Genomic DNA, 18,450 nt, shown 5'->3' on the forward strand with positions numbered 1-18,450 from the left:
TTTGATCCCCAACTCTGAATGATAGATAGATAGATAGATAGATAGATAGATAGATAGATAGATAGATAGATAGATAGATAGATAGATAGATTATTATAGTTACTTAAAATCCAGTGACTATGGGGAGGGGGAGTGAAGCAACAGGTTTACTTGGAAGCTGAGAGCAGGTGGTTTCTTTGGGTTTCCCTTGCTTTTGGCAGGTAGTAGACACAACACAGGTTTTGAGGAACGTGGAAAATAAAGGAGAGTAAACCTACAGAGGAGATGGAAAGTGGGGTGATCTCAGGTCTGCTCTCACTTGCTTGCTCCTCCCCTGGACTTTGGTATATGGCCGGGACAGATCATTTTCCCTTCCTCTCTTGTAGTCCTGTCTAGAACTGGTTGGTGAGTGCTGTGGTCTGAACTCCCCAAACTCATGTGCTTAAAGTCTAACCTCCAAGGTGATGGCCTTTGGGGGTGATTAGGTCACGGGGGTGGAGCCCTTGTGGCTAAGATCAGTGCCTTTATAACAGGGTCAGAGGGAAGGGGGCCATGGGAAGATGCAAGTGGATAATGCCGCGTAGGAACCACAAGGCCAAACCCTCATACAGAACATCTGCTCGTGGCCTTGACCTTGGACTTCTCTGTCTCCAGCAGAAGACAGCACATTTCTATCCTTTATATACAATCTGGGGCCAGTGAGAGGGCGCAGCTGATAAAAACACTTGCTGATGTTCAAGCTTGGAGAACTGACTGAGATTCCTGGAACCCACGGTGGGAAGAAAGAACTGACTTTTGAAAGTTGTTCTCCGACTCCTTTATGTGCCCCACATGTGCACAGTTGCTCATGAACACACACTGATGGTGGTGATGGTGGTGATGGGATATATAAGTAAATTAAATAAGATAATAGTCATTACAGTTGTGAATAACTCAGTCTGTGGTATTTTGCTACGATGAGACAAGTGACTCCTGCGATTTGGGGCTATATCTGATACAAAAGCTAGCAAAAACCCTACATCACATATCAAACTATTAAGGGAAATAATACACCGCTCATGTGACAAGCTGGTGGAGCTCACTGCCCCAGAAGACTACCCATGAGCCCCTGCCTGATGTGATAGGGGTGCCTGATAGCAGCTCCATCAGCTGCCAGCTAAGCCCAGTCACGATCAGTTTATGGGAAGCGACCAAATTGACCGACACTATGTAGAAAATGGTCTCACCATCTGTGACATATCACTGAAATCTGCAGGGCATCTGAGAGACACGGGCATCTGTGGACCCAACCACTGCATGAGGTTCATAGAAAATTAGAAAATCACCTCCGCACTGTGGTGTAGCCTGGTTCTGGTTCATAGAAAATTACTAGCTCAAGAGGTGAGCTGATGTGTCCTAGGACTCAGATGCAGTGTACATAGGGGCAAATAAAAAACATTTCAAGGAATATGTTCATAGTCATTTGGGCATATGTTATTGTTGTATGTTGGGGTTTAGTGATGGGCCAGGGTGGGAAAATTTTCTGGGAAAGAAAGGCAGAGATGCAAGAAAAAATAAGAGCCTCAGTTCCTGGAGTTCAGTGTGTGTATGTGTGTGTGTGCATGTGGTGTGGTGTGGTGTGGTGTGTGCGGTGGTATGTGTGGTGTGGTGTGGTATGGTGTGTGTGGTGTGTGTGTGTGTGTGTGGTGTGGTGTGGTGTGTGTGTGTGGTGTGTAGTGTGTGTGTGTGTGGTGTGTGTGGTGTGGTGTGTGTGTGTGGTATGTGTGGTGTGGTGTGGTATGGTGTGTGTGGTGTGTGTGTGTGGTGTGGTGTGGTGTGTGTGTGTGTGTGTGTGTGTGTGGTGTGTTTCTCTTATCTAGGTGTGAGGTTTGTGCAGGTGTCTGGACAGGTGTGTGTACGAGTGTGTGCATCTGGTTGCTTCATCTAGCTGGTGGTGTTAAGTTTACCTCTCTGAGCATGAGCAAGCAGAAGGGGACTGGTGTGTGGTATTGGGTGAGTGTTCAGCATCTCTCCCTGAACTTTATCCCTGTACACAGTGAACCTGTTTCGCAGAAAGAGAGTAAGAGTCAAGCTGAGGGTCCCTGCACCCTCCACCCTGGATAGCTCCAGAAGAGTAGGGAGGAGACGCTGTCTCTGAGCTCAGGGACTTGAGAGCAGAGGGGTTCTGCCACTGACTGAGGAGGGTGGTAATTCCAGAAAGGATTTTGATTAGGATGTTATTGCTGCTTTCTTTAATGGCTGGAGGCTGAGGTGGAAGGAGAAGAACCTGAACGGAGGACCTACTCTAGCCCGTTAGAGCGACTCACACCTGTCTGTCTGCTGAGTGGGTTGGACCAAGCCTCTGTGTGGTGCCGACTTTGTAGATGGAGAAATGGATATAGAGGAGAGTTTCCCTCAGAGGAGCAAGGGCTCCTCTGTATCCCTTGTATCACCTCTGCACTGTGGTGTAGCCTGGCTCTGCATCCCCTTTCCAGCCTCAGTTCCCAGCTCCCAGCCCTGGGCTCTCCTGGCAGGCTGATCTTTTCTTGCCTCCATTGGGATCAGCTAACTTCCTGACTCCCTGCTGTCAGTGTGGCTGCTCTCTACCCTTGTTGCTTGAAGCCCAGAGCCTTGGCATCCTGTCTGCACACCCTCTGCTATTTGACCTCATTTGTTCTGATTTTGGCTTTGCCTTGGAGATGACAGCTGAAGAGACCCCATCCCACCCTGCATTCTAAAATGGAATCTTTTTTTGAGATTGTCTCTGACAAAACAAAGCAGGAGGAGGGGGAAAAAAAGGCTTTGGAAGAATAGACTGCTGGAGACTCTGAGGTATTTTTCAGACTTTTCTAGTTTAGGGGCATGAGCAGAAATGTCAGAAACCCAGTCAACATGTCCCTGTTCTCTTCTCCCTACTGTGTGGGAACTCTGATACCCATACATGTTTCTCCTGGATCGTCCTGGGGTATCTTATGGGTCTCACGTCATACAGCAGAACCTGTTCTTCTTGCCTATCACCATTTCTGTTTACTTGGGCAGATCATAGTGTAATTCCGCATCGCTGACATCCCTAGAAAGTCCATCCACAGCCTGGATACTTCTAGGGGACCTTTATAGCGGAGCAGGCCATGTCCACCATGACCTGTGCCTGAGTCAAAGAACAACAATGTCTGGGTCAATGGAATTGGTGACTTTGTTCAAGGACTGAATGAATGGCTCATGCTGTCACCACTGTAGGCAACAATGCTTGCGGTGGGTTGAACTGTATGCTTCAAAAGATACGGAGACGTTTTAACCACTGGCACCTGTGAGTGGAACCTTATTGTAAAATAGAGCCTTTGCAAGTGTAACTAAGGTATAAGGTAAGGTGACACTGTACCAGGGTAGGATGGACCATGTACATGGGATCTGTATATGTACACATGTGCATGTGACTTCTGTATATGTATACACATGTGTGTAACTGTGGAGGCCAGAGGAGGAGGATGGACATCTTGCTTTGTCACCTTCTGCTTTGTTCCACTGAGGCAGCATCTCTTGCTCAACCTGGAGCTAGGCTGGCTGGCAACTGGTTACCCTTAGGAATCCTTTTGGTCTCTGTCCTCACAGAACTGGGATTACCATCACACCTGACCTTCTACTTAGGCACTGGGGATTCAAACTTAGGCCCTCGGCACCTCCAAAGGGTAGATCCTTGACGCAATTGGCATCATTCTGAGAAGCACCACAGGCAGGCGTACAGAGAATGTCCGTGTCCGTGGCGATGGAGGCAGAGGTTGGAATGAAATGTTTCAAAGCCAAGGGGGCAGCAAGGATTTGCGCAATAAGCAGGACCAGTCGGAAGCAAGGAGCAGGGCCTCTCTACAGACCTCACAGTCACAACCAGCCCTTCTGCCACCAGGATGTGCACTTCTGACATCTGGAACTACAGGATGAGAAATTCCTGCTGTTTTTAAGCCCCCAGGCTTGTGGCTGTCTGTTATAGTAGCTCCAGGAAACTGACTGCTCTTGCTGGGGTTGCTAGACCTGTCAGCCACTGCCTGGCTGGTGTCCCCGGGGCACTCACTAGCACTGCAGAGAAGCACTCACTCTGCCTGTATTGGTCACTTACACCTTTGATCTAAACATGAAACTGTGAAGACTGGACCCAGATGACAACTTGGCCTTGGGCCTATGGACATATTGACGCTGTCCCTCACGAAGGCTTTGGGCTGGATCTTGTTGACATGACCACTTCAAGAGCACACCTTGGAAAAGTGTCATAGGCAAGAGTGGACAAGAGCAGAGGCTGGGTGGGATCCAGACTGGCTAACTAGTCTGCAGGTGGCAAGTGCTAGTCCGAACTCAGGAATCACATCCCCAGATCGCCCCAGTTAAATACTTTAAAGGCTCAAGGCCAGTTGCTCTCCCATCCTAAATGCTGTGACCTGTAGTGTCGTCCTCCCCCCAGGAGCAGCCACACAGGGACCTTGAGGGAACCCTTCAACCAGCCCTTTGTAGGCAGTGCTCTGTGTGGGGTTCACCTGATGGAAGATTCCACTTAGTGGAAGATTCTACCTAGCAAGCTTAGGACAGAGGCAGGGCTAGGCGATGTAGAAGACATTAAGATTTCAGCAATACTGGTGCTAGATCTCGAAGGTGTTTTCCTCAGTCTTTTTCTTGTTGTGAATGTCCTCTAGTACCAACTCAATAATGAATCTCCCCTGGTCCCACAAGCAGGAAGCTGACATGGGTTTTCCAGAAAAGTCTGCTGCTCACCCTTTTGTAGAGACCCTCATTAGTTCTGGAGCCGGTCAACCGCTGGATGTTCCCCCCAGCGCCCCTATTTATTCTCTCCAACTTTCACTCTCTAAATCAAGCCTCCACAGAGGAGAAAGAATACAAGGAGACACAGTAACAGACTGAGGTGCCTCTAGTTAAATCACCTTGAATGTCTTGCTTGTCCTTAGAAGAATGCTTCTGTTTGTACAAATATAATCTCTACTTGCCCCATTTTGCAGAGGTGGTGAGGAGGAGGTTTGATTCTAGGGCCTTGGGCAAACTAGAAAATGGTCTAATTCTTTGTTATATCCCAGCTCTTTTTTACTTCATGTTGAGACAGGGTCTTATTGCATCACCCAGGCTGCTCTTGACTCCTCTCCATAGCCTAGTTGGGCCTTCAACTTTGAATTCTTCTGCCTCAGACTCCCATGCAGCTGAGCTTCCAGGTTTGCACCGCCAGGCCTGGCTGTTGCCCCACCTCTTAGCTGGGAAGAACAACTCGCCTTGATTCATACCGCTGGACTTTCACTTCAGCCTGACACTCAACAGCAGGCCTTTAGCTCTACCCATCAGCCATCCTGCTGCTCTGGCCCTCTTCCTGACCTGTGCAGTCCTTTTGATGAAGTCCTTGGAAACTGCTCTCTCTCACATGGGAGAGGAAGTTGGGAGTCCACACTCAGTCTACAGCTCACCTTGCTCACCTTGCCTGTGGTCTGCAGTGGGTTAGCAGAAGACTCTAAGTGTCCTGCTTCCTTCCTCCGCAGGGGCATGGCTCGCCACCAAGGAGCCTTCCCTACACTGAAAGCTGCTTTGTCTTTCTCTTTGAGTATCTATGTCCCAAAGGAATGGTAGCAATCCCATGTTCCTTGATCAGTTTTCTCTCTGGGGATTCAAGAATTCTTATGTAGATGAATTACTTTTGGCCTATCTTGGTAGATGGCAGTGCTCTACTGGTTAAGCAGGCCACCTACTCCAGCTCTTAGACTTCGAGACTTGTGGTTTTTCTAGACTGTTCCTCCCAATTGTGGTCTAAAGCAATTTCAGACTGGCATGGTTACATATATAGTAACACACTTTCTAGCCAGCATGGTGTGTTGATGTGTGTGTGTGTGTGTGTGTGTGTGTGTGTAAAGAACTGAGACAGACTTCCAATTGTCCTCCAAAAGCTTTCAAAGAAATAACAAGTGACTTTCTCTTTATAGTTCTTCATGTCTAATCTTTTGCAGGGCAAACGGGACTCTGTTCCATCATGTCACATGATCAATTAGAGCTTCAGGAAGTGGGCCAGTGAGAGGGCTCAGTAGGTGAGGATTCTTGCCCCCAAGTTTGATAACTGATCCTTAGGACCCACAAGGTAGAAGATGAAAACTTCCACAGGTTGTCCTCTGCTGTGGTACGTGTGTGCCCAGACACATAACACACAATACACACATACAAAAGAAGTAAATATTTTGAAAAGAAAACTCATTTTTTTTTAAAAGTCTGTTGTTGTATATTCTGTCCATAAAGAGTCCTGTTAGTAGGTGGAAAGAGCTGGTGGGGTTTGAACTCTGAAAACAGAAAGGTCCTTTGATTCCAGTCTCAGTTTAGAGCCGTTTTTTCATTGAGATGAGAAAGAGCAACATGACTGCTCAACTCCATGGTCTAACTGTGAACCCTGGAGGCTGCCTTGGCCAACAACTGAATCTGCAGTTCAGTATAAGTACAGTATATAAGTAACTCTGAATCTGCAAAATATAAGTAACTTGTGGAAAATAAATTCAAGAGAAGCAGGAAAGACTGGTGTTTGTATGTAAATAGTATATACAATCAAATAATCACTATATATAATCAATATTTTTAAAATAGGGTTATTAAGGATTATAAAACATGAATCTTTTCCAAATCCTTCCCTATTTTGCTGGCAAGCCCTTGGTTAGGAAAAGCTACAATGTTAGCAGTTGTCTTCAAAGTCAGAACACAGAAACCTTACCCACACAGGTTGTTCTCTGGAACCCAGTTCCCTTTGCCTCTAGACCAGTGGGGTCAGAAGCAACCACAGGGACGACCTCTGACCCCTGTCTGGTTTTCCCCCCTGTCCTATTGGGAAAGACAGCGAGTGGGGTCCTTGGGTGTTCTTAGACAGGGGTAGGCTGGGCACAACAGAGAGAGGTATACTTACCATACCCCTGAATGAAAGAGGAAGACTGAGCCCAGGCCTCTAAGACCCACCTGCAGAGGGATCAGAATTCTCCAACCTAAGTTCTCAGTGTGCTCAGTCTATTGTGACCAATTGGTGGCTTCTGTGACTTAAGCCCCATGTCACTGGGGTGGGGGATAAAAGCTTTGTGGTCTCCCAAAGGACCAGCGAACCCTAGGGGACTGTTGCACTTTCGTTGCTGAGAGCTGCTAATTGGTATTTGACTGACGGCTGTTGCTTCTGTAACAGGAAATCAGAGCCACATGATCAGAATACAGCATCAACCTGAAGAGGACTACATTCGGCACTGGACCAGACGCAGGCGTGAACAGATTGGCATGGTGCCTCTTGGGCTTAGTACCCACACGCTAAGACCTATGTGAAGGACCGGAGAAAGATAGGAGGCTGCATGAAGTCCAAAACAGATGATAAAGGAAAAGGCATTGTTCTTTGTGGACATGGGGGACGCATGTGTTAATTTTTGAAGCTGCGATCCTAGGAAAAGCTGGGCTAGAGGAAGAAGAACCTGAGGTGGTGAGAATCAACGCACTGGGATCCAAAGCCCATAATTATGAATTTCATTTTTTTCTTTCGCCTCGAGGCTGCGATGAAGGCTCTTGCTACACAAAAACCTATGTGGCACCCAGGATATTATATAAGCCCTTGGCAGGAGGGGAGATAGTCCGGTTTGTGCGCTTCAGCCGCCGCAGTTGCAGTAGCCACAGCGCAGCAGCGAGAGCCGCTCAGGTTGATTTAGAACGCGGGTGACAGTGGCCTGGCGCGAGCCTACGGCTGACGACAGCGGCTGATCCCACTCGGTTTCCATGGAGACGGGCAGGAGCCGCGGCGGCGGCGCGGCTGTCAGCGAGCGCGGCGGCGGCGCGCGCGCGGGGGTCTGCGGGAGGCAGGAGCAGGCCGGGGCCCTCGCTGCAGACATGGACTCGCATTGTGAGTGCGCCGCGGAGACGCCCGCCGCAGAGCCGCCGTCGGGGAAGATCAATAAGGCTGCGTTCAAGTTATTCAAGAAAAGGAAATCGGGGGGCACCATGCCCAGCATTTTTGGGGTCAAAAACAAAGGGGATGGGAAGAGCTCGGGGCCGACGGGAATGGTGAGAAGCAGGACCCACGACGGACTAGCCGAGGTGTTGGTGCTGGAGGGCAGCAAGAAGGAGGAGCCGCCTGGCGGGAGCGATCACAGCGGGGCCCGGCCGATCCCCGGACCCCCCAAACCCTCCGGGCCTGGCCTGGGCTCCCTGGCCAGCAGCTCGGTGGCCAAGTCCCACAGCTTCTTCTCCCTGCTGAAAAAGAACGGGCGATCGGAGACCGGCAAGGGAGACCATGCCGAGGCGAGCAAGGCTGGCGGCAAACAAAAGAGGGGGCTGAAAGGGATCTTCAGCAGCATGCGCTGGCACCGGAGGGACAAGCGCGGCAAGGAGGAGGAGGAGAAGGCGGTGCGCGCGGCGGGCCCGGGCAACCTGGTTCTGCCCGGTTCGCTCACCGCCAGCCTGGAGTGCGTCAAGGAGGAGCCGCCCCGAGCCGCGCGCCGCCCGGACAGCCCGGGCCAGGACGCCTCGCGACACGCAGCAGGTGAGCCCGCAGGGGGAGAGCAGGCGCCCGCGTCCGCCGAGAGCGCCCCGGAGCGGATCTGCCTCGAGGCCGGGAGCCCCACCGGCTCTGGCGATCAAAGCTCCCGGGGAGAGGACGCCGAGGGGCATCGGCGCGAGGAGAAGCCCGGGGCAGCCCTCGAGTCGGGAGCCGGTGAGGTCCAGGCGGCCGAGGATGCGTCCAAGACAGGTGACGTTCCGATAAAGACCGTCCCCCTTGTCGACTCCGAAGGTGGCAGCGGCCGGGCGTCTGCTGTCCCTGACCCTTCCTCTGTTGATCCACCCTCAGACCCGTCGGCAGATCGTATTTGTTTGATGTTTTCTGACGTGACTTCACTGAAAAGCTTTGACTCTCTTACAGGCTGTGGAGATATTATTGCAGACCCAGAAGAAGAGGCAGGCCCCAGCTGTGACAAGCATGTCCCCGGGCCAGGCAAGCCAGTTCTCTCTAAAAAGAACGCCAGCGTGGTGGCCTACCAAGGAGGAGGGGAGGAGATGGCCAGCCCGGATCAGGTGGACGACACCTATCTCCCGGAATTCTGGGACATGTTGTCCCAGACTGAGGACCAAGGACAAGGAACTCAAGAAGGCGCAGCGAAGGCAGCCACTGCTTCCGACATCAAGTTGGCCCCTGAGACCTCCAGTGATACCCGGTGTGGGGAAGCAGCCAAGGACATGTCCTCGGTCAAGCGCAGGAGGCTCCACAGAATTCCCATTGAGTCCCAGCAGAAGGAGGAGCCCAAACATCCGGAGAAGGAGCATCAAGAAGGTGTTCCTAACAGCGATGAGGGCTACTGGGACTCCACCACCCCTGGCCCAGAAGAAGAGAGCATCAGCAACAGCAGCAGCAGCAAGAAGGTGGTCATCCCCAGGGATAGCGACAGTGGCGATGCTCTCTGCGATCTCTACGTTGAACCTGAAGCAAGCCCAGCCACCCTTCCTGCCACAGAGGACCCACCCTGCTTGTCCCGGCTAAAGCCGGTGTCTCCAGGCACCATCACGTGTCCTCTGAGAACACCGGGCAGCTTGCTGAAGGACTCTAAAATCCCTATTAGCATCAAGCATCTCTCCAACCTTCCGTCCAGCCATCCGGTGGTGCACCAGCAACCAGCCAGGAGTGAGGTGCCCAGAACAAAAATCCCTGTTTCCAAAGTGCTGGTCCGTAGGGTCAGCAACCGGGGCTTGGCTGGGACCACCATCAGGGCAGCAGCATGCCATGACAGTGCCAAAAAGTTGTGAGGTCCCCAAGGCCAAGGAGGATGGATGGGCCATATGTTAAGGAATACAACTTTCCCCTGGAAACCACTGAAGGAAGTTCGCTTTCTCCAAAGCAAATCATTTAGGACCCACCCTTCTCCATATGGCCTAGAAGTCTTTGTTGGAGACAGGGGCAGGACACCCTGGAAGGGGGATGTTACACCTGGAGTTCAGATAAGTTTCTGAGAATTCTTTTCTAGCGCCTTCCCTTTTCTTTTAACCTTTACAGAAGATCTGGGCTTCCTTCTCCTCCTCTTCCTCCTCTTCCTCCTCCTCCTCCTCCTCCTCCTTCTCCTCCTTCTTCCTTAATTCATGGATCATTCAGAAGTCACCTTTCTTTGCCTTTGCAGAAAATAAGATTTAACCAAATCTAACAAAAAAAAAAAAAAATCCCACCAGGATATCAGGCTGTTCTAGATTCAAGAGGGCCTTGCGGAGTCACTGAACAACAGGATTCTTGCCTTTCTTTCCAGGAAAGAAAAAAAAAAAAATAAAAAAGAACTTCGCTTTATCACTGTGTGGAAAACACCTCAAAGCTAAAGCTCCATGTAGCTGTGTGACTAGACCAGGGGGCTGCTGACCTGCAGAAAGCCCCCAGCTTCCAATGCCAGATATGCAAATAGGGAAGGAAAGCTCTATCTCTAGGAAGAAAACAGAGGTTTAGTATGGCTGGCTCAGATCGTTTGTCTGAGGAGAAATAAAAGGCTCACGAGTAGTTTATGTGTTTTTTGTTTGTTTGTTTGTTTGTTTGTGTATTTTTTTTTGGATCCACTCCTCCCTCTTGGTGCAAAACTCAAGATCAGGGAAAGATCTCACTAAATGCTAATTACACAGTATTTTGACGTTTGTAAACTTCAACCTTCTTATGTATAGCTAATGCATATTTTACAGTTTATCTCACGCTTAACATTTTTCAACCTGTCGATTATATAGGATTTAAAGTCTGGTCTTAGAGCTGGATATGTTGACAAGCCATTGAGTTTCTTTATGTACTATAGCCTGGGGCAGGGCTGCTGTTGATTTATTAGGGTTCTTTGCACACACAAAGGCACACACACACACACACACACACACACACACACACACACACACACAATATTGATGCCCTTGAATAGTGGTTTTCCTGGCCTTGGTTAAAAGTCTGCTTCTCAGCCCAAACCAGAAATTTTACCTGGTTTATAAAATGTTGGATCCAATCATTTCTCCAAAGATATGTCCAAAATGAACATATCAAGAAATATAGAAAAATTCAAGTTTAAAACTATTATTTTAAAAATAAATTAAAAATAAAATAATTTTAAAAGCGATTATTTTGACTTTTGCTATACAAACCTATGCCTGAGACAGGTGTGTTCTCCATAAGATACTGCCAAACCTGAGTATATAAACATGCTACTAAATGACTTTTTGAGAAGGGCTTTGATTGGATATTTGCTTTCTAATGTTTCAGCTGACACTTTGAAGCCTTGGCAGGCTGAACCATACAGAGAAGGGGTTTCTAGGATGCTATTAGGATCTGCTGATTAAACTGATATCCTTCTGTGGATGCACTTCAGGGCATTTAACTCCAAGGGCCAGAGCTTCAACCAGAGGTGCTGCGGCTCATTAGGAGATGGCACAGATCCCAGTGACCCGGCATGTGTGTGAATGATAGGAGCAGAGTGTAATTCGGGTTTTGGAGAGATGACTAAGAAATAGTCTGCTATTTTGTGTTTTAAGATTTTAGTTATATTTTGTAAAAGAAAAAAAGCGAAATATATGAAAACTTATTTTAATAGTATGAAGAAAGCAAAATTAAGTGGCCATCAAAGAAAACTTGACAAGGCACAGAGGAGCCTATTGCTATTTCTGATTTGTAGTGATTCGGGGGGCTTTGAAGAGGGGGGGCAGAGGTCTGCTGTATACCTTAGTCAGATTGTTGACTCTCACCGTATGGTCTCAGGTCCTTGCTATTATCTCAAAGCAATGCTTTATTTTTTAATTTTCTTGTATTTATAGATGGGATCCCCCCCCGCCCCCCGCGCCATGTGCTCACCACCCCCAAGCATTCTAGACTCATTATCAGACACCATACAAGCATCTCAGCTATGCTCAGGAATTCATCTGCATAAAAAGTAACAGAGAAAAGACATCTCAAAATAGTTGAGGTTGGACAATATTTTGAAATTTATTTCTGCCCTTGAGAAAAGACTTTCAGTTTGATTAATATTGATAGAAATGTTTAGACCCAAAATGCATTTGTTTTCTCCTAGAACTGGAGAGAATATACATTTTACTGCTAGCAGGAAAACAAAGGAGCTTTTTTTTTCCTTATGCTTTTCCCTGTAAAGATTATACTCACCTTTGCACAACTCCATGGCTGGGTTCTGTTTTCATTCAGTGTAGGAAAGGTAGCATAGGAAGAATGAGATCAGATACTGTCAGAGTAATGGCAGCTGGTTGCTAAAGCACCAGGAGCCACTCTTCCAAGTGTCCCCGACTTGGGGGCTTAGCTGTACATTCGCCCCTATGCCATCCTCTCTTTGCAAGTGAAGGAAAAATTTTATCTTCATTTCCCCTGGCAATTAATCACTTACCTAAGACCTCAAATGTTTAATTTATACTTTTTATCACACTTTTTTCTTCCTCTGATTTTTCTCCTTTACCCTGTTCGTTTAAGAACAGCAGCCGTGCCAGTCTAGTAAGGGCTTGATAATGAATTGAATGTCCCTAGCCATTAGCAGGTGGGATGGCGGTCAGCCTTCTCCAAACACAGAAAAGGGATCAGAGTTGCTTCCTTGTGCCAAGGGTTTATCTGTGTTTGCAAAAATATCTTCTAGATTTACACTCAAGTGTTTATGAATGTGTTATTGGATAGCCTTCTGAGGATTGGGCAGGCCTTTTTGCTATGGGTTTTTGGTTTTTTATTTGTAGAGAAAGGTCAGACATGAGCAAATGATGCATTCTTGGTATGTACAGTCCTAAGGTTCATTGGGTTGGCACTCTTTGGGCAAAGACCTGCCTAACATGAGAGCACAAGAAGCCAATTGTTAGGCAGGAATTTGTCAGTGTAATGGCTCTGCATAAGGCAGCCTGACTTTAATGTCTAACAGACACACACACACACACACACACACACACACACACACACAATATAAAGCCAACTTAGTTCTGCTTTAACTCTATTGGCAATAGAAGCCCTTATTCTCTCTCTCCGTCAGGGAGTGGGAGACATTTCCGTTTGCTACAGCATTTCAAAACATCCCAAGAGGAAATAAATTTTTATAACTTCACACAATAACAATGGAGTAAAGATCACTCCAACTTCCTTGAGATGCATTTTGCACAAAAGTTATCTGCCGACTGACACGCAAATAAATATAGGTTCCATATTTCGCATGTGCAGACGTCTAGCCCATCTTGAAAGGCTCCCTCACTCATCTCAGTTATTTTTGATTCCTTGAAATCAATATTCAAAGAGCCCTTCGCTGACTCAATTGTCAAGGTCAAAGGCCCTATCAAGTGTCAGGATGTCTCTGACCACACTTTCTGGGGTTTTTCTTGTTTCTATCTCTCCGGAGAAGCTTCTCACTGAGCGCGCTCTGGAGGTTGACTTGTGTGGCTGAATCTCTCCTATTTTGTTCATCCCAGTTGCTTGCTGCCCTGGGACAGTGAGATTATCCCCCTTCCTCTGTGGTTGGCCTTCTGGACCGTGCTAGCATGCTCCTCCCGTGCTTTCAACCGTTATAAATGCCTGGCTTGCTTTGGGAATGGGAGGACTTGGCTCACTGTGCTCGGCCTCTACTGAGACATCTTACACACTCTGCTTCCCTCATGGGTGCTTAAAAATTAACTCAAGAATTTCCAGTTGCCTCCCCCTGTTGCCAGGATGGCCAGTTAGAAGGCTCTGCATAAGAACTTCAAATACCACCCTAACCTTGGTCCCTCCCTTTCTCAGCCACCAAGAAAGGACTCCATTATTTGTGTAAATTCAGCCTTAGAAATTTCCCATTTACTACACAAAAATTTGTATGGACCAGCATGGGCAAGCGAGGTCTTAGCAAGGTGTCTCTTGGACGGTGTGTGGCAGAAAGGGGCCGCCCAGGAGCACCTCGGGGTGCTAGTGTGTCCTCATAGTGGTCATTGGTTGTGTCATCTGGCCCTGCTCTCAAGACTTTCAGTGGCTGTCAGTTCTTGAGTGAGTCTCTGGGGCCTTCTGCTCAGGTGATGGTTCAAAGGAAGTAGTGTGTTGCAACAATAGCCACCTAGAAAGGAAGTGATTGCTCCACCTGCACACAGGCGACGCCTTCAAAAGGTAGTCTGGGAATTGAATTACGGAGAGGAGTTCTCTTTTGAACTAAAACAGGGAAGATGAAAGTGTCACAAAGCCTCCAGCTGACAGACAGCAGCTTTTATGATATTGGCTTGAATCCAATGCAACCCATATCTCCAGGACGTGTACTGTATCCAATACTTAGTAATAATAATAATAAAAAGCACAGTTGGGGGCTTACATGTTGCTGTGCTGTTTTCTCAATAATCATTAAAACTCATCTCACCTTTGTATGTTTTGCTTATAGTTTGTATGTTGGAGTAGAGTGCGGGTCAATCAAGCCACATGAATGTTCTAAAACTCCTGTGTGGCCGTGCTCCTGGGGAGCACTGCTGAGAGTTACTCCACCCTATCCCCAGCCATGTGAGGTGAAATTGTCTCCCTGGTAGGACTTTAAATCAGACTTTTTGTTTCTTCTTCATTGCAGACTCTCTCTCCGTATCTCCTCCTTTCCCTAGTCTCTGGGGCAGGGCTATAAACTGTTTACTGTCCTGTGGGAGCACAATTGCTAAGAGCTGTTGAAACCATTGACTTCACTCCGATTCTAACAGGACAAGCCACCTCACGTCCAAACTGATGACGTTAGCTTTGTGTCATGCACAGGGAGACTGACAGCTCCCTGTTCCTCTGGGGTCCACAGGCAAACAATTTGCTTCCTTCTCTTTGGAGCATCCTCTCCAGCTAAGGATTAACATGGAAAGTACAGACAGAAGTCTCTTCTGTTGTCATGGCAACACTCCTTCCCTGATAAGATTTTGGCCATTCCAGGCACGCTTCACTTGTTTTCCTACCTTAAGCCTAGACTAGCCTTGTTCTGAGTATTCTGGGTTATTTTCATTGTAGTAAGAACGTTCAGTATGAAGTCTCTCCTTTTTAGTTGTCACGTGTACAATACAGTACTTGTGACCATAGGCACACTGCTTATGCTTATGCTTAGAGTTTATACATCCTGCAGTAACAGATACTTTATTGCTTGCTGACCAACAACTCCTCATGCCCCCTTCCAGCCCCTTACCACCAGCATTCCCCTCTCTGATTCTAGGAGTTAGACTGTTTTAGACACCTCAGAACAATGGGGACTGGTAGGTTCTGTGCTTTTATGATTTGCTCATTTCACTGAGCACAACATCTCCAGATATAACAGCCACTCTGTCATGTATTTAAGAGTTCTTCCTTTCTGAAAGCTGGCTCCATTGTACAGCAGGCAGGCATACTCCACTGAATGTGTCTGGTCACCTGTCAACAGACACGGCACTGTGTCTTGGCTACTGTGAATCATGCCTCAGTGTAGACAAGGATGGGAAATATCTTTTCAAGACTCCAACCTCCAAGCCTTTTAGATCATACCCAGAAGTGAACTTGCTGATTCTTACAGTAATTCCGTCTTAAAGCCTTTGTGGACCAGTCACACTGTTTCCCACAGCAGATGTGCCATTTTACACCCCTAACTTCAGTTCACAAGGGCCCAATTTCTCCCACCATCATCTTTTGTCTGTTGTCTACTTAAACGGGGCACAGCTGAGTCATCCTTTGTCCTGGTCCCACTCTGAATTCCAGATGGAAGCACCTTCCATCATAAGCCATCCATCTTGCTTCCTTGGTGGCCCTGGAATCTTGCTCTACATTTTCCAATTTGTTCATTCACTCAACTGATATTTATTGAGCACAGCCTATGATTTTGTGCTTAATCCTACCAACTTCCAGAGGAAGTTCCCTGCAGTGTTAGAAGCGATGCTGCTAACCTTGCTTTACAATGTTGCCTGGTTTGCTTTGTCTACATTTTCCAGAGGAAGAAACTGGTTCTTGAGAAGGTTGAAGGTCATTGGGGCTCAGTGGGGCCTGAGCCATGCTTTGAGTAACAGGGGCAGCCTTGAACCTGACTCCACAGCGCAGGCTTTAATTGGAGACCTTTTTTTTTTTTTCTCAGCCCACAGTCACCTTTTGAATTGCTCATTTTAATTCAACTATGAAAATCCAACTCCATTTTTATGATGGTGCATATCATTTAAATGATTATTTCAATTAAAAACGAACTCAGTTTTTAAATAGCCATCAATGGTTTTCATTAAAAACAAACAAACAAAAATACCCCAAAATCCTACATTTCAAGTCTAAAAGGTTGCTCCAGGGACAAGTCAGCTTTTTCCTATCTAGGCCAGTTAAAATCTGGGGTCATAGCCTCTAGTTATTTAGATTGTACTTATGGACTATACACTCTTATCTCTGTTTTGCCAATAATATAGCCAGAAAAGCAATTTCAGTGCGGAATCCATTAGGCTTTGGCCTTGTTTCTTCTCTCTTTGATCCCAGTAAGATACCTTTCTCAGTGTTTAGGGAAAATTAGTTTGAAATTGCATCAATATATCACAACTAACAAGATTATTTTACTCACTCACACATTACCTACCTTTGGTCAACTTTTCTCTGCCCCAGTGTAATGGGACACAGTGAGAAAATCAATGCCAGTTCTGACTCTGTTGCATCACAAGCTGGGAGGTTCTAGGAGGGTTATTTAATAATTAACTTTCTCCTCTGTAATACAGAACACATATTTGTAGTGCAGCCTCAGCTCCTGGTTCTTTGAGATGCATTCAACTGTCTCAGACATCTTCAAGTCTGAGTCATTTTATAAACTAAAGTAGAATTATCAGAATATATGTGGCCCAATAGCACGGGGTATGGCAGGTAAACACAGCATTTATATCAAAGGAGCATGGGGGTGGGGACACAGCGTTATCACGTGTGTACAATTCTGGCACCTGTGACACCGCCCTGCTAGCTAGTTAGTTTTAATGAATGCTCTTAACTGCCTAATTAACTACTGAAGTTTTTTTTTGTTGCCTCCAGAATAAATTTAGCAGAACTGATCTGATTGATAGTGGCTGATTTAAGAAGAATATCAGTGAGAATAGCTCTGACCTTAGAGCCCTTTGGGTTTCATTTGTTATCAGCAACCCGCCAGCCTCCTCCGAGCTTCAGATTGCCTGTCTGATTCCCAAACAACATCTCAGTGTGATATAAAAACAAATGCAGGTTGTTTAGCATCCGTGACTAAGGAAACCCAAGCAGAAACTCCACTTCTGTAGTAGTCTTCCTGCCAGGAGAGCCTCTGAGAACAGGGCTTGGCTGCATCACTTTTGTGCACAAGAGGAAAAATCATTAGTAACTGGTAGGTTTATAGATATTATTTTTATAATAGAATGCTAATCCCCTGAAAAATATCAAAAATTAGTGTCCTAGAATGAACTCTGTGCTTTCCAAATCTACTTCTAAGAAGGGTTCTAAACACCAATAGGGTCCGTTTTCCTTCGCTACTCCGATGGTCTAATGGGATAGATGAATCAATGTTTATATTTTTAAACCTGTAAATATTTTTATTTTGAATATTTTGTATATTTGTTGATATAATTCCATTTTGTGCATATGTACTACTGTGCATGTTGCTGGTTTTGATAGTCACTCTTTTAACAAATGTAAACAGGTTGGACTAATGGGCTCTCTTCTTTCATTCATCTTACAATGAAAATATAATGTTGCCATTTTAACTATTGTGTTTAAATTTGGTCAATAAATTCTGTTGCTCCTTTGCAGTTAAAGCAAAATCTGTTGGCTGTTATTTTTCTAGGATTTTTTTCTAGAATTTTAATTTCTTTAGGAAGTATACTAACAATAGTGAGGAATGTGTGTGCGTCCGTATGTGTATGTGCATGCACACACATGAGTACATATGATAGGTGTGTGATGAATGCATGTGTGTGCGTGTCTGTGATGTACTTCTTTGGGTATGATAGGCCTGTAGTGTGTAATGTGTGTAACTGAGATGGAGACACCAATGGGAGGCCCATGTTTCTTCCCACACTGTAAACAACAGAAAATTGTTTGCTTTAGGCAGTTGCCTTTAGAAAAGTGTGCTTGTTATCCTCTGTCCAGGTTCCAGAGTCCTTTTCTGGGGAACTCTCCTTGCCTGTGACCCCTGTGAGACCAGCTAATCTGTATGACTCTTAGGTAACAGTTAAAAAAAGGTCACAGACATCTCTCCAGATTGGTGGCATGCACACACACGCACACACACACACACACACACACACACACACACACACACACACACAAATTGTCTAAAAGTTTTAACAGAATACTATTTATAACATCTGATAGTAATAAAAGAAAACAGAGATAGTTTAGTTTAAAAAGACAAACATTAGTTCTCTTGTAAAACATCCAACAAGACAAAAGAAGGGCTGGAGAAACACAGCTTAGTGGCTATGAGTTCTGATTTCCAGAGCACTTGAATTTCATTCCCAGCAGCCACATGGCAGCTCATTACCACCTGTAACTCCAATTCCAGAGAATCTTATTCCCTCTTCCAGCTCTGAAGACAC

At 46.5% G+C, this 18,450-nt stretch overlaps 1 protein-coding gene across 4 annotated transcripts; it reads left to right on the forward strand.

Moving 5' to 3' along the window:
• The first annotated feature begins 2,763 nt into the window (after positions 1-2,763).
• Positions 2,764-17,673, forward strand: Amer2 (APC membrane recruitment 2). 4 transcript variants are annotated; one of them, XM_006519590.4, is made up of 2 exons: positions 2,764-2,790; positions 7,148-17,673. In XM_006519590.4, the coding sequence occupies exon 2, from the start codon at positions 7,723-7,725 to the stop codon at positions 9,739-9,741; it is 2,019 nt and encodes a 672-aa protein (XP_006519653.1). In that variant the 5' UTR covers positions 2,764-2,790; positions 7,148-7,722; the 3' UTR covers positions 9,742-17,673. The 4 variants fall into 4 exon arrangements, with proteins under 4 accessions (XP_006519653.1, NP_001355606.1, NP_001158177.2 ...); NM_001368677.1 differs by lacking the exon at positions 2,764-2,790 and having other exon boundaries at positions 7,168-8,692; positions 8,864-17,669; NM_001164705.2 differs by lacking the exon at positions 2,764-2,790 and having other exon boundaries at positions 7,168-8,485; positions 8,864-17,669.
• Positions 17,674-18,450: the final 777 nt, after the last annotated feature.

This window comes from Mus musculus, chromosome 14 (genome assembly GCF_000001635.26).
Source record: "Mus musculus strain C57BL/6J chromosome 14, GRCm38.p6 C57BL/6J".
Lineage (NCBI taxonomy): Eukaryota > Metazoa > Chordata > Mammalia > Rodentia > Muridae > Mus > Mus musculus.